Source organism: Hippocampus guttulatus, chromosome 15, assembly GCF_054856545.1.
Source record: "Hippocampus guttulatus isolate MCC_2025c chromosome 15, RoL_Hgut_1.0, whole genome shotgun sequence".
Lineage (NCBI taxonomy): Eukaryota > Metazoa > Chordata > Actinopteri > Syngnathiformes > Syngnathidae > Hippocampus > Hippocampus guttulatus.
Window position 1 is genome coordinate 9,291,541 of NC_141275.1, and position 14,002 is coordinate 9,305,542.

Sequence of the window (14,002 nt, forward strand, 5' to 3'; positions counted from 1 at the left end):
GCACTTTTACTTTCATACTGGTTTTAGGAAATAAGTATTGATTTAATTTTTATGAATTGACATGCAACATATTGATTTGTTGCTTAAAAGAAGTCTACACACAAAATCACATGTAGACACATAACCTGTATATTAAATTGTGTAGCAACAAATTATAGCAATAAAGAAATGAAAGTCACCTATCCTGGCATATTACAATTCGTAACATTAGTAAAAGAGTGGCCGTTTCCACATAAAAAAAAAAATCAAAAATATTTTTTGCTTATTATTAAGTTTAAAAAAAAGTCAGTTGTAATTACCTTCTGTGCTATCTTGGATGGAAGGACCTTGTACTTAATACAGAGCTACACAGCTTTATAATATGGACTCGAACAAGAGATGTCCCGAGTCCATAAAGCATCGGGTTGGTGACCGGTGGAATGATTGCAAAATATATTGACAAGAATATGCGCGCCTCAATCGCCACAGAACTCATATCGAATCTGTTCTGGATAACTTCAAATAAGGAACCAATGCTATAATTAAAAAAAGAACATAAATGCGGCAAGCAAGTTTTAAGCGCAATAACCTGAGACTCTTTCAATATTTTTTTACAAACTCGCAATATCTGCGCGTAGGAGAAAACAATCAGGATGAGCTGGGGGAAGACCAAGAACCCAATAAGCACGAGCCCAATAATACTTATGTGGGATGCATTCGAACATGCGTTTTTGACCAATTCCATGTTCACACAATACAGCTTTGCGATAACTTGCCCACAAAAATTCAGCTGCAGAGTGAGACTGAAAAAGCATCCAAATACAATAAATGGATAGATGCCCACAAATGCAATCAGTTTGCTGGCTTTGGAAGGGGTCATGATGGCGTGATAGTGCAGCGGGGAACAGATGGCAACAAAGCGGTCGTAAGCCATAAGCGCTAGGATGGAAAACTCAGCACTTGCATACGTGTGCAGGAAGTAGACTTGAGCAATGCACCACTTGACACTGATCTCGTGTGTCTTGGACAGGAGTACTACCATAACCGGAAGCAATAACACGCTGCAGCCGTAGATCTCATTCAAGCACAGCATGCATGCAAACACATTCATGGGCTGGTGCAGCTGTTTGTTTCGGTGGATGACGGTGACAAAGAGTATGTTTAGGAACATAGCAGCCACATAAAGCAAGAAGAAGAGAATAAAGAAAAGGTGCTTGTGGTTCTCCAGGGTTGCGTAGGCCGTCATGGTGAACGTTAGCGTCGTGGTGTTCTCCATTCTGAAAGGGAGGAGAAATTGTGATAACACATCAATTGTATGCTAAACAATTTAAATACAGCATAAGCGAAATAGACTGCGGTAGATTGCGGATATTGTCATGGTTCAAAGTACCTGTGATTGTGTCTTCTGCTCCATGCACCTAAGCTTGTCCTGTGCGAGCGTGGCTTTTTAAGATCACTCAAGGTGGGCTTGGTTTGCTGTTCGGGGATTCTGACACATCGTCTGATTCTTGTTACTATGGTCACACATCCCCCAAGGTCCCTTGACAGGTCCTGAATGAGTGGTTGGTTTACACTGTTCTTGGTTTACTGTACACCCGCCACCTTTGTATTGGCTAAATCGCAACATATTCACTGTAAATCATTCTCGGAGCGCACAAAATGAAAACAATTCCATTGAATAAGTCTGTGGATGGGAATATCTACCGATTGACATTTCTACGCACAAGTAAAAGACTAGAAATGGTAATGGAAACAACGATAGCACATTTTTAGAATAACTAAATGTTACTAGTAAGGCAAAACTGTCTGCTAGCACTTCTAGCGACATACTAAAATTCTACTTAGCATCTGGCACTACACTATAGTACTACTAGCATGAATACTGTATGTCAAGAAGTGCACAGTTTTGCCTCATTAGTTGCATGTTGTTCAACGAGTCCATTTCATAGAAATGTCATCCAGTAGTGGAAGGCAGCAGTGGGAACAACATCACCAGTAAGACAGTCATTCTACTAGTTCCTCAGAGTCATTCCACTATAGTGTGTTGAATTGTCTTGCTAATGCATGCTAGTACATGGGCAATGTCAAAGGCTTGACCCTAAGGAGGTCGGGCGGTATAGAAAAGCCCAATAGACAATCTAATGAAACTCATTGAAGAGGTTACGCTTTTTTAAGAGGCGGCGCGATTCACATTTTCAGCTGTCCGTGTAAAATTGAGTTTTAGGACCCATGCTTGGGTTTTTATTAGTCGGTCTACACTTGCTTAACTCCTAAATAATGACACTTATGTCAGATCTGAATTTTCAGTTTTTACATCAGAAAGTTAAAAAAAAAACTAAATGATATAAATTCAATAAATAAGAAGTAGACAGTAGTTGCAAGTTGAACGCACACACACACACACACACGCACACGCACTGCAGCTCCCCTGTGTTATAACTTGTTACATCACCGTTATACAAAAATATCACCCAAGTGTTGTCCACTCAATCATGTAGGATCTTGTTGTCCCAATTACACGGTTCCTAATTGCTTCCAAAGGGATGGACAAGCTACTAATGAGCATATACTGTATGTGTTCTTCTGACTAGTGTAGCCATGGAGCTCCCTTAATTAATCAAACAAAGTGACAAAATATGAACCGGTGGGAGATTTTTTTTTTTTTTAACAAATATGGAAAAATACACTTGCAACAACTACTCGGATATGAACTAAACTAAAATAGCCAAAATAAGCCCAGAAGTCAATTGCGATATAAGAATATCGATATGGTCTTAAAATTAAATTTGATTTATACTAACGACAATCTGCGGTGCATTTCTTTTAAACATTTACCTCAATATTTAACAAAGCAATATTGCAGAGTTTTTGGACTGAGTGTCTGCTATCATTCACTGTCGCCTGACCTTAGTTTAGGTGTCACAATCATTGAAGTGTTTTGGGATCTTAGCTGGTAAATTTTCTGTCATGATAATGAAAATGTGGGTCAATTTATGTCAGCGATGTCCCATATTCACATTTTATATTTATTTCTATTCTGATGGTATCATTCTTTCTTTATCTCATGAATTCATGCACATAATATTCAGCCCGTGAGAAACAAATGAAGAGGTAGACAAAGTGCAATTTAAACATTTATTTATTCTTGATCATAAATATCTGAGATGCACAGACCAGTGTCTCATAATTGTTCGCAAAGAAGTTTTTACGTTGGTAACAAGAGTGCCAGGGTGTGGATGTATATAATCCCGATACAAACCAAAAGTTGTAAAAATATCACTGTTAAGGGTAAAGTAAGACCCTTAATGGAGACTTCTTTCTTCTTACTTTCTTTCTTTTCTGATTGATATAAAAATGATTTATTAGATATAAACACATAATGGGGTAGGACTAGATAAGTTTTTTACTTCTTCCTACTCCCTCGAACATAATAACTGTGTTGAATGAAGACAGATTTCTTACTTTTTTACCATTTTATTTACCTTATTTCCGGTCAAATTATTACTGTATATGTTTTATGTTTAATAAACAAACCAAACCAATGATGATGGAAGTATATTAGTATAAGTTTAATACAAGAGGTAAAAAAGTAACATAAGTACAAATGCATGAGTTGAATCTGAAAGTCATTATTTCACTTTTGACAGAGCACAGTGACTTTCATACCGGCTTTTGGAAATAATGGGTGATTTAATCTAGAATAGTGAAGATGAGTTAACAGAAAAAGTGTGAATTTGTTGATTAAAAGATGCACACATTTATACAGATATAATATTGGAGCACTTACTAAAAAGCAAACCGCAGCTCATGTTTCGCATCACACCATGCAGGATACGATTCATAGCATTAGCAAAAGAGTGGCTGTATAGACCCGTAATTTTTCCTTTTTTATTTTATACAAAACATTTATTACTTGCGAGAAGTAAAACTCCCGGTTGTAGTTACTCTCTTGTTCATCTTTGATGGTAGGATCTTGTATTTAATACATAGCTTTATAATCTGGATTCGAACAAGAGACTTTCCCAGTCCATAAAGCAGCGGGTTGGTGACCGGTGGAATGACGGCAAAATACATTGACAAGAAAATCCGCACCTCAATCGCTAGATGACTCATATCGAACCGATTCTGGATCATTTCAAAAAAAGAGGCTACGGTAAAATTTAAAAAAGAACATATATGCGGCAAGCAAGTTTTAAGAGCACAAACTTGAGAAGCTTTCGATACTTTCTTAGTAACTCTTAATATTTGCACATAGGAGTAAATAATCAGGATCAGCTGAGGGCCGTCCATCACGGCTATAAGCGCAAGCCCCACAGGACTCAAAAAGGATGGAATTGTACACGCGTTTTTCACCAGTTCCATGTTCACACAATACAGCTTTGCGATGACTTGCCCACAAAAGCTCAGCTGCAGAGTGAGACTGAAAAAACATGTAAACGCACCTATTGGATAGAGGCCCGCGACTGCAATCAGTTTGATGACTTTGGAAGGGCTCATGTAGGTGTGATAGTGTAGAGGGGAAAAGATGGCAACAAAGCGGTCGTAAGCCATAAGCGCCAGGATGGAAAACTCAGCAGTTGCATACGTGTGCAGGAAGTAGACTTGAGCAATGCACCACTTGACACTGATGTCATGCGTCTTGGACATGAGTATGCCCATAACTGGAATCAATAACATGGTGCAGCCAAAGATCTCGTTGAAACATAACATACATGCAAACACATTCATGGGCTGGTGCAGCTGTTTGATTCGGTGGATGACGGTGACAAAGAGTATGTTTAGGAACATAGCAGCCACATAAAGCAAGAAGAAGAGAATAAAGAAAAGGTGCTTGTGGTTCTCCAGGGTTGCGTAGGCCGTCATGGTGAACGTTAGCGTCGTGGTGTTCTTCATTCTGAAAGGGAAAAACAAAAAGAGAAATTGTCGTGACACATAAATTGTGAAACAATTTAAATACAGCATAAGAGAAGTAGACCGCAGTAGCTTTCAGATACTGTCATGGTTCAAGTACCTCTGGCTGGTTCAAGTACATGTAGCTTCAAGTACATCGTGTGCTCCGTGCACCAGCTTGTCCTGTGCAACGCCATCTTTTTAAGCGCACTCGAAGTGGGCTTGGTTTGCTGTTCGGGGGATTCTGACACACCGTTTGATTCTTGTTACTATGGTCACGCAGGCGCCTTGTTCCTCAAGCTCCTTCGACACGTCCTTCCAGATAAACACTGTTCTTGGTTTACTGTACACTAACTTTGTACAGTGTCTGCTCAATCACAATGTATTTTGTCATCAATCATTCTTGGAACACGCAAAATTAAAAATGTTCTTAAATAAGGCTGTGGATGGAAATTCCTGCTGCATGAAATTTCTGCGCACCAGTAAAACCACAAGGAATAGTAATGGAACAACTTGGGCATCGTTTTACAATAACTACAGTACATATTACTAGTGAGACAAAACTGCATCAGTGTATCAATTAGCACCACTAGAAAAGTACTAATATTCTACTTGTTAACATCTAGCACTTCACTATAGAACTAAGAGCATGAATACACATTGTCAACGAGTGCACCGTTTTTGTCATGGTTCTGTCAGGCCTTTGTTTGTGTTTTGAATTTAGGTTTTCCAGTGTAACCCTGCAATTGTTTTTTTGGGAATACATTTTATTAAGAACTCCGTGGTTCTCCTGCCTCCCTGCTTTTTTGGGGCCACTACCTTCAGGACGGGATGATCTGCAGGACTAGAGGCAATCGATCCCATTACCACCTGGTTCCTGCGGTGCAAATCCGGGAGTCATCGCCTGTTCCTGCTCCAGCGGGGCACGTGCTGCGGCTGCCTCACGTTCCTACTCCGGCGGCGCACGTCCTGCGGACGCCACACATTCCTGGTCCGACGGTTCACATCCTACAGCCACCACGCATTCCTGCTCTGGCGGTGCTCGTCCTGCGAACGCCACCCGTTCCTGCGAACGCCACCCGTTCCTGCTCCGGCGGCGCATGTCCTGCGGACACCATTCATTCCTGTCCTGCGGCCGCCACTTGACCCTGTCTGGGTGGCAGCATGGCTCAGGTAGTGGAGTGGTTGTCTCCCAACCAAAAGGTTGTGGTTTTGATTCTCAACCATTGTGACCATGTCATACAGCCCTTTGAGCAAAATACTGAACCCCCAGTTGCTCTTGATGTTATCTCTCAGTAAAATGAGTACCGGTAGACGGTATTGAGGTTCTTTGAGGACTTAAGGTAGAAAAGCGCCATACAAGCGACAGGCCATTTAATAATTTGGTAGTACACTTGCTAAATCCCCAAATAAGCAACTCTTGTTAGGCCTCAGTGTATTTGTTTTTATTTAAAGTTGAAAAAAACCCATTAAGTATTTTGTTTCCAAGGTGAGCAGGCTGGCAGGCCAAATGATGTCACTTCATGTGAAGACATAAACAAATGAGGTAAGAAAAAAAAAACATCCTCAAAAAAAAAGAATAAACAATGAAAAAAAAACATTTCATCAAATCTGAACCTTTCATTACCATGATACTGTGTTAGATTCCCATGTTGTTTCCTGAACACATGATACACTTTAAACATGCTCATTAGAGCCCCTTTGTCCGCTCTGTTTTTAAGCCTTGTGGAGGCAATTAGCCTCCAGAGTGTTGGACAGTGCCTGGAGAATAAAGATGATTGATGGGTTGAAAACAAAGTTGGCCTCCCTTTGGAGAAGACTGATGTAACATTGATGAAAATGTTTCCAAAGGCCAGTGATCTTTGAACCAAGAAAAATAACTGATCCTTTATAGCTTTTACTTCTTTGTGATACAACAGCTTGGGTGGGCCCCCCGAGGACAGCCAATTATCAGCAAACTGCAATGTTTGACATCTTCAAAGAAGTCATCTTTTACTCATTTCTTCACTTTTTGGGGATAAAAGAACGCGCTTGAAAATAAATGGAAAACAAAATAATCATATTTGACATCGCAAATATTTTTTTACATGTGTAATGTACACTATTAACCATGAGCAATGCAGTCTATTTTAAGGACATTTGTGGCATTGAACTTTACATTGAGTGGATGCCAAGTTGAACTAAGCCTACCATGTTGTGTGTGTTGTTTGCAAATAGGTTCCTTGACCAAAAACACCAAATGCAAAAAGGCCAGACTTTTTGCACGGTTAAAATAAGGTGACGACTGAACATCCGGTTTTAAAATCTGCGAAAATAAATATGCATGCCACATTGTTGATGTTTGTCTCATGACATTTAGTCACAAGTTGGCTGTGGTTCTCTTGTTTCTGTAAATTAGATTAAGAAAAGTATGTTGTCCAGGGATAGGCTACCGAGCATTCACTCCAATGGCCCGTTTGCTGCTGCTTATTACTGTTGTTCCTCCCTTTAGACCAAAATACGACCGAACCCTGACAAATCCTCATTTCGAAGCGACAGAAAGACGAAACTACAATGTCTTGTCATCGTGTGGTGATTTGGACCCTCTTGGTTGTCTTACTCCTAAATGGTAAGCGCTCGCATCTTATTTGATTGTTTTCGGAACTCGTAAACCGTAGATTTTTGATTTTGTCTTAAATATTCAAAACCTGTTTGATTTCAGTTGGTGATAATGAGGCAGCCTCCTTTCCTTGGTCATGCCCCAGCTTGAAAGGAATTTGTCGGAAAGTTTGCCTTCCAACAGAGCTATTCTTTGGACCTCTGGGTTGTGGAAAAGGCTTCTTGTGAGTGATGCACTTCACAACCACATAGAATGTGGGGCCTGTATTTATGAATGAAAGGTCGAATGTTATTATTTTCCAATTCTAGATGCTGCGTGTCTCATTTTCTATGAGAGCGGTCGGGTGGAATGAGAGCCATGCAATCCATGAAGAGAACATCAAGCATCCCCAAAAATGGAGACATTACTGTGTGGATCACCATTATTTGCCGATCTGTAACATTTTGAAATTTATGGGAAATTATGATATTCATATTAAATTGCTGAAGCTTTTTGTTGTGTATTAACATGGCTAAAACTGGAGTAAAATATGACATTGAATATCACTGCTTGATTGAATTGTGTTCTTGTGGATTGGAAAAGGTTGTAATATTTGTCTCTGGAGTGACCATATATATATATATATATATATATATATATATATATATATACATACATACAGGAATTGCAATTACAACACAGCAATTGTTACACTTAGCCATCCATCCATTCATCCCAACTCCTGCGGCACCAATATTTAGTATTGGAGTATCTAAAAGTAATTAAAGGTAATCAAGTTACATGACTTTAATAATATGATACTTGGATTATGTCACTTAGATATAACAACTAGTAACTGTATGACGTAACCCTCCCAACGCTGAGGTTTAATATAATTAAACCGAAATAAAGTTTGAACCAGGACCACAATTGCTGTTTCCACATAGATCCGCAAGTTGGCGCTGTGGTGCATGTTGCTTGCATGAGTCAATTGATGTTAACACAAAGAAGAGCCAAAGCAGAAGTGGGTCTGCAATAACAAACAAACCAAGTAGCAACTAGCAAGGGAACGCACCTTCAGACAACCAAGCAATCTTGTCGTTTTTACGACAGATGAACAAATCGTCCTTCTACAGTATATTCTCTCAACCGTATACTCTTACGTGCGCAAGTGCTGTATTTTAGACATCGAGTACTCTGTCGCGTCGAGGATTTAACTGTTATCTAACATTTACCAAAACAAGTTGCGCATCAGCTAGCGCTAATCCATTTTGTCAATCGTTTTCGCGTACACAGACAGTACTTCAGATGCGGGATTGTCAAGTAACATCTGATTTTACAAAGTGCCATGTGTGAAAACAAAGGGTAAATCTGGGACCCATCTTGAAGGTGCCGCGATTAACAAATTATCGAGGTAAGTAGCTAATTAGCCACAATGCTAGTCACTTTCCGTGTTTGGGTGAACAGACATTTGGACATGAACTGCAAATGTCTGACAGATTATTTTTTTAAAATTCCGTTGCAGAATCTTCCAAGCTGGCGAGTTCAATATTGAAAGAGTGGATTTGTCGGTAGCACTGCACTTCCACTTGGCAGCTACACGCAATTACGTCAAGTAGTTTCAAGCGTGTATCTCAGTACTGCCACGGTTGTCTCACCCACCCTCCAAAAAATATTTATAGCTGTCTGACAATGAATGAAAGATCCACAGCTATAACCCGTTGTCTTTCCTTAGTCTGTTGGATGCTACCTTTCCATTTTAAATTCGTCATAAATCTGAATGTTGTTTCGCGGGTATTTTAATACAAGATTACAACCAAACTGTGGGATGATTTTCAGATTCAACCATGATCAATTGTGCCTTTTGCTTGGACTTACTTAATCACCAACATGTTTTGTTCCTCCTCATTTTAGTGCAACTATAGCCATCCAAAGATGATTCAGCAAGGTGAGTGGTGGACAGGAGTGCGTTTAACTCTCCTTTCCATCACTTTCTGCTGCATAGCGCCCTCGCCCACACATGCATATATTTATTCTGTAAGTAATGCTCTTCTGCATCAGCGCGCGCACACACACACACACACACACACACACACACACACACACACACACACACACACACACACACTCACACATGATTGCCTACATATAATTCATCCAAAGTACCTGCATGTAATATTGTGTATTTTATATTTTGGCAGCATTATAGAAATGTGACCATGCTGTTTGAGGATCTCCCTGCATTGTTTGGATCGCCACTTCCAAAGGAAGGAATCATGGTGAGAAAATGTAGGAAACACTGTATATGTGTAATACAGCAGTCAGTTTCTCAACCACTGTGGCGTTGCACATTAATGTGCCATTAGAGATGGCCAGGTGTCCTGCAGGAAATAATCAATTTTCACTTAATTGGTCTGAAAAATATTAATTTATGCCAGCTACAAAGAGTGCTAGGCAGGACAATTAAATACTTTGTAAAATGTACAAAACTAACCTGAGTATGCAGAGTATTTGTTTGGCCGTGCGCTGTGAGGTTTTCAAAAGTAAAATAGTCTGGACTTTGCTTCAATAACGTCTGGGAAACACCGGTTTAACCGAATGTTTTCCTCGATCTCAAAGGGAGTCTTAGTGGTGTCCCGTCCTCTCAATGGCTGTGCAACAATCGACCCTCCTCCTCCACTGCCACCATTTTATGATGCCAACATCACGAAATTCATCGCTCTCATCAGACGCTATGATTGCAATTTTGATCGAAAGGTCAGTCATGGTTCTGGTTTCACAGGCATGTGATTGTTTGTGGCGCCAAGTTGAATTAATGTGACGGGAACTTTTTAAAGGTCCTGCATGCGCAGCAAGCTGGCTACAGTGCTGCAATCGTTCACAACATGTACTCCGATTCTTTGCTCAATATGAACTTCAGCAATGGTAAGTAGCTATTGGATTCCTTGGCTAATCATATGAAAGAAGTCATTCTTTTTTTTTTTTTTTTGCATGTGTGTGTGCTTCTAGATACTATCGCAGAGGAGATTGACATCCCCTCTGTGTTTACCAGTTACTATGCATCCCAAGTTCTCAAAAATTTCATCATTCCAGAACAAGGGTACTGATTGCAAAAATTCACACTGCAGCTTTCAAGTTGCAAGGGTCACATATCCGAAATGGCAACAAATTAGTGCCTGCAAAGTTTCTCACGGTTGATTTGAATTTCTTATTTCTATTAATTGCAGAGCCTATGTGATTCTCAAGCCAGAGTTTGCTTTCCCACTCTCTTACTACCTTATTCCCTTCACCGGAGTGGTTGCCATGATCATCATTGTGATGTTTATTATCTTGGTGAGTATCGTCACAAGCAGTCCACGTGGCTTCATGAATTTTGAAGGCTAGCTTTTCGACTGCAATTAACTGAACACGAACCATTTCGGGTTGCCTTTGCGCAGCAATTTGTAAAATGTTTGTCTCTTTTCAGGTTATACGCTGTGCACAGCACAGAAAAAGGCTGAGGAAAAACCGCTTGTCCAAGGAACAACTGAAGCGAATTCCTACTCACAAGTTCACTAAAGGTTAAAAAAAAAGCAGAAATGTTTTTATGTTTTAATACGTTCAAATATATTTTCCTTCTTATTCCAGGCGATGATTATGATGTGTGTGCCATATGCTTGGAAGAGTATGAAGAAGGAGAGAAACTGCGAGTTTTACCGTGTTCGCATGGTAAATATTTGTTTTTATGATATGAACCTCAGCGTGTATTTCACTGATTGATTTTATAGACTGGATATACAGCGATTCAGTGATTCACACGTTTAGATTTACCTTGAATGATCCTATTTTATATGCTAAATATAAAACTAAACATTTTGCTAAACATTTTGGTTTTAATCCTCATCTCTGGTCAATGAAGTGTTGGATCAGTGGAATTTAGTTGTTGACTGAAATATTTCTCTTCAGCCTACCACTGCAAGTGTGTGGACCCGTGGCTGACCCAGACCAAGAAGACGTGTCCCGTGTGCAAACAGCGAGTCACTCGCAGCAACCCTGAGCACTCCGAGTCCGACTCCGAGGAGGAAAGTGGAGGCCGAGGAGAAGAAGGAGGAACGGAGGGCGAGGCCGACTCAGAGCGCACCCCTCTGCTCCGCGCATCAAATCAGGCTTCCCCTTCTGGGAGCCCGGGGGTTTATTCCGCCACCACCAGCACAACGGTCACCACCGCTCAGTGTATCGCCTCGCCGGCTCACGACGACTCCCCCGTCCTGGATTACGAAGGCTACTATTCCCCACAGGAGGACACAGACTCAGAAAGCAATGACACAGTTGGTGAGGAGCACCATGTTGACGATGACACTGCTCAGCTGATTGGTCGGGGCGCAGTGCACATCTGATGGCTACAACGTTGACATGACGTAACATGAAAAGGGCCTTTCTGTCACAACCTTTGCTGTTTTCGTTGTTTAGCACACTACTAAAAAGTACTTTTCCCCCCTCTTTTAACCACACACTGGTCAGTCTTACCATCACACCAAATTATTCTGATGAGTGTTTGTGCAGTGTGCCTATGTTCAAACTTATTTTTTGAACCATTATCAAGTACATTGTTTGTAACTTTTTTTTGCATACTTGCTCGTAAGAGGAAAAGCGAAGCTGCTCACTTCCAAAGAAAACTGCGATCGCCCTTGTGCGTCACGACGGATAATGCTGTAATGGTAACACGCATGACAACATTTTTCCTTGGGTGCAGCCACTTTTTAAGCGTATGCAGTTTCTTCGTCCCACCACATACTGTTTTTGTAATTCCAATGTGGAAAGAAGCTCTAATTGAGGAATTATTTTAAGTTTGTGGCGTTAGCATAGCGCAACCACATTGCCTTAATTTGGCCTTCATGTATATGTGTTTTATGTTCGATAACTAAAGGGTCACACTCCTAGTTTTTGTCTAAAGTGTATTTTCTTTGTAACCCCTGTCCCCCCTCCCCATGAAAAGAGGTCCATCGCTTCCTTAAATGTGAGTAATGGGTAGCGTTAGTCATAATTTGCACACACAAGACATTTAGTGTCATGTTTCCGTACAATTTTCTGGGTGGGCTGTTGGTTGTTTTTTTTACTTTAAAACTTAAGCGTAAAAACTATTTTTTAACCCTTTGAGACTGGTTCGCTTCTTCGTGTAAATACACTACAGCGTAGTCACATGTTTTAAGGGGGTGTTTCTATTTAATTTCTTTTTGATGCTTGATTTTGTAGAAGTGTAAATTGTTAGTTTGCTCCACTGTCATGAAACATGAAATTCAGATTTTGCCATTTGATTGACTGAGATGTTTGAATATTTGTTTGATCATTTAAATGTCATGTACTACAGCTTAACCACCTCCAACTCAATGTACCGGTAAGTGTAACGTTCTTGTTTGCCACTATAATCAGTCATATATCCACTTTCTTTTTAACACGTTAATTTTACCAGCTGATTCTCCAAATCCCACATTTTCTCTTTTAGAATCTATTTGTCAGACTTCAATACATTTAAAATATCACATATGCCTGTAAGTACAGTGTATGATGAAAATGTGATGATGTTGGGGACGTCGCGATCAATGGGAAGCAGCAATTTAATGTCTGATTAATGAAAGATTACATTGAAAATGTATACAATTTCCACTGTGATTATTGGCATTTTTGTTTTATTCAGCCATAGAGCTGCAAGTAACAATTACCGAAACTAGAACTTCAGAAAAATGAAAATATTTCCGGTTGAAAGACTGGAATTCTGAAGGTATGAGTAATTCTACATTAAAACAATGTCTGTGAATGATTAATAGATTGGCAACTAATTTGATCATCAAATAGTCATTGATTAATTGATGCACCTTCATCACGCCATAACACAGCTCAATATTTTTTCATGGCATTTATTCGGGCATATTTTCACAACAATCCATTTACTCCCAAAACATAATATACATGTCCAAAGGACGCCTTCCTGGTGAGGTACTCCAGGCATGTCCCACTGGCAGGAGGCCCCAGGACACGCTGGAGAGACTATGTCTCCTGGCTGGCCTGGGAATACCTTGGGATCACTCGGGATAGCTGGAAAAAGTGGCTGGGGAGAGGGAAGTCTGGGCATGCCAGCTAAATCTATTGCCCCCACGACGTGACCTTGGATAAGTGGTAGAGAATGGATGGATGCACATGTGAAAAAGGGAAAATGGGCAGAAACATCTTAATCATGTTGAGACATGCAGATTAACATTGTTATTTTTACCATATAAATTGTTTGTTTGTATACACATACAATAGACTACAATTATGATATTCAAATAAAAACGTTTGCAAAGGAATAAATGTTTTCTTCTTGAGTTTCGAATTCTTATTCGGGTTTATCACTCAGCAGATTTCTTTTGAACCCTCGTCTTTTCAGTTTACTGCAGCTACTTTTGCACCTTTAATTGCAGCACCAACTGCTTTTAATATTGTTTTGATTCCAGCAGTCCGAGGAAACGATGTTCGTCAAAATGTCGCCAAGTGTCAAGTTGTCAAGTGTATTACCGGATGTCAGTTTACGCTCCAGGC

At 40.1% G+C, this 14,002-nt stretch overlaps 3 protein-coding genes across 3 annotated transcripts; 1 reads left to right on the forward strand and 2 right to left on the reverse strand.

Annotated features, from left to right (window-relative positions):
• Positions 1-245: 245 nt before the first annotated feature.
• LOC147193729 (olfactory receptor 52D1-like) lies at positions 246-1,255 on the reverse strand. The gene is given in 2 exon segments (XM_086131642.1): positions 246-344; positions 347-1,255. Coding segments are annotated over 2 exon segments (1,008 nt in total).
• Positions 1,256-3,888: 2,633 nt separating this feature from the next.
• LOC147193730 (olfactory receptor 51G1-like) lies at positions 3,889-4,872 on the reverse strand. Its single transcript, XM_086131951.1, has one exon. The coding sequence runs from the start codon at positions 4,870-4,872 to the stop codon at positions 3,889-3,891; it is 984 nt and encodes a 327-aa protein (XP_085988077.1).
• Positions 4,873-8,467: 3,595 nt separating this feature from the next.
• rnf167 (ring finger protein 167) lies at positions 8,468-13,248 on the forward strand. Its single transcript, XM_086130266.1, has 10 exons — positions 8,468-8,861; positions 9,362-9,484; positions 9,649-9,726; positions 10,067-10,204; positions 10,285-10,372; positions 10,457-10,547; positions 10,675-10,780; positions 10,914-11,007; positions 11,075-11,155; positions 11,393-13,248. Exons 2-10 carry the CDS (start codon positions 9,383-9,385, stop codon positions 11,821-11,823), a joined length of 1,209 nt encoding a protein of 402 aa, XP_085986392.1. The 5' UTR covers positions 8,468-8,861; positions 9,362-9,382; the 3' UTR covers positions 11,824-13,248.
• The last annotated feature ends 754 nt before the right edge of the window (positions 13,249-14,002 follow it).

What these genes read in the sequence shown, in the direction of transcription:
- LOC147193730 (XM_086131951.1), bottom strand. Translation starts at nt 4,872, where the DNA reads ATGAAGAACACCACGACGCTAACGTTCACCATGACGGCCTACGCAACC.
- rnf167 (XM_086130266.1), top strand. Translation starts at nt 9,383, where the DNA reads ATGATTCAGCAAGGTGAGTGGTGGACAGGAGTGCGTTTAACTCTCCTT. An exon ending in TTCATCATTCCAGAACAAGG is followed by an intron (nt 10,548 to 10,674) that starts GTACTGATTGCA and finishes TATTAATTGCAG; the next exon opens with AGCCTATGTGATTCTCAAGC. An exon ending in AGTTTTACCGTGTTCGCATG is followed by an intron (nt 11,156 to 11,392) that starts GTAAATATTTGT and finishes ATTTCTCTTCAG; the next exon opens with CCTACCACTGCAAGTGTGTG.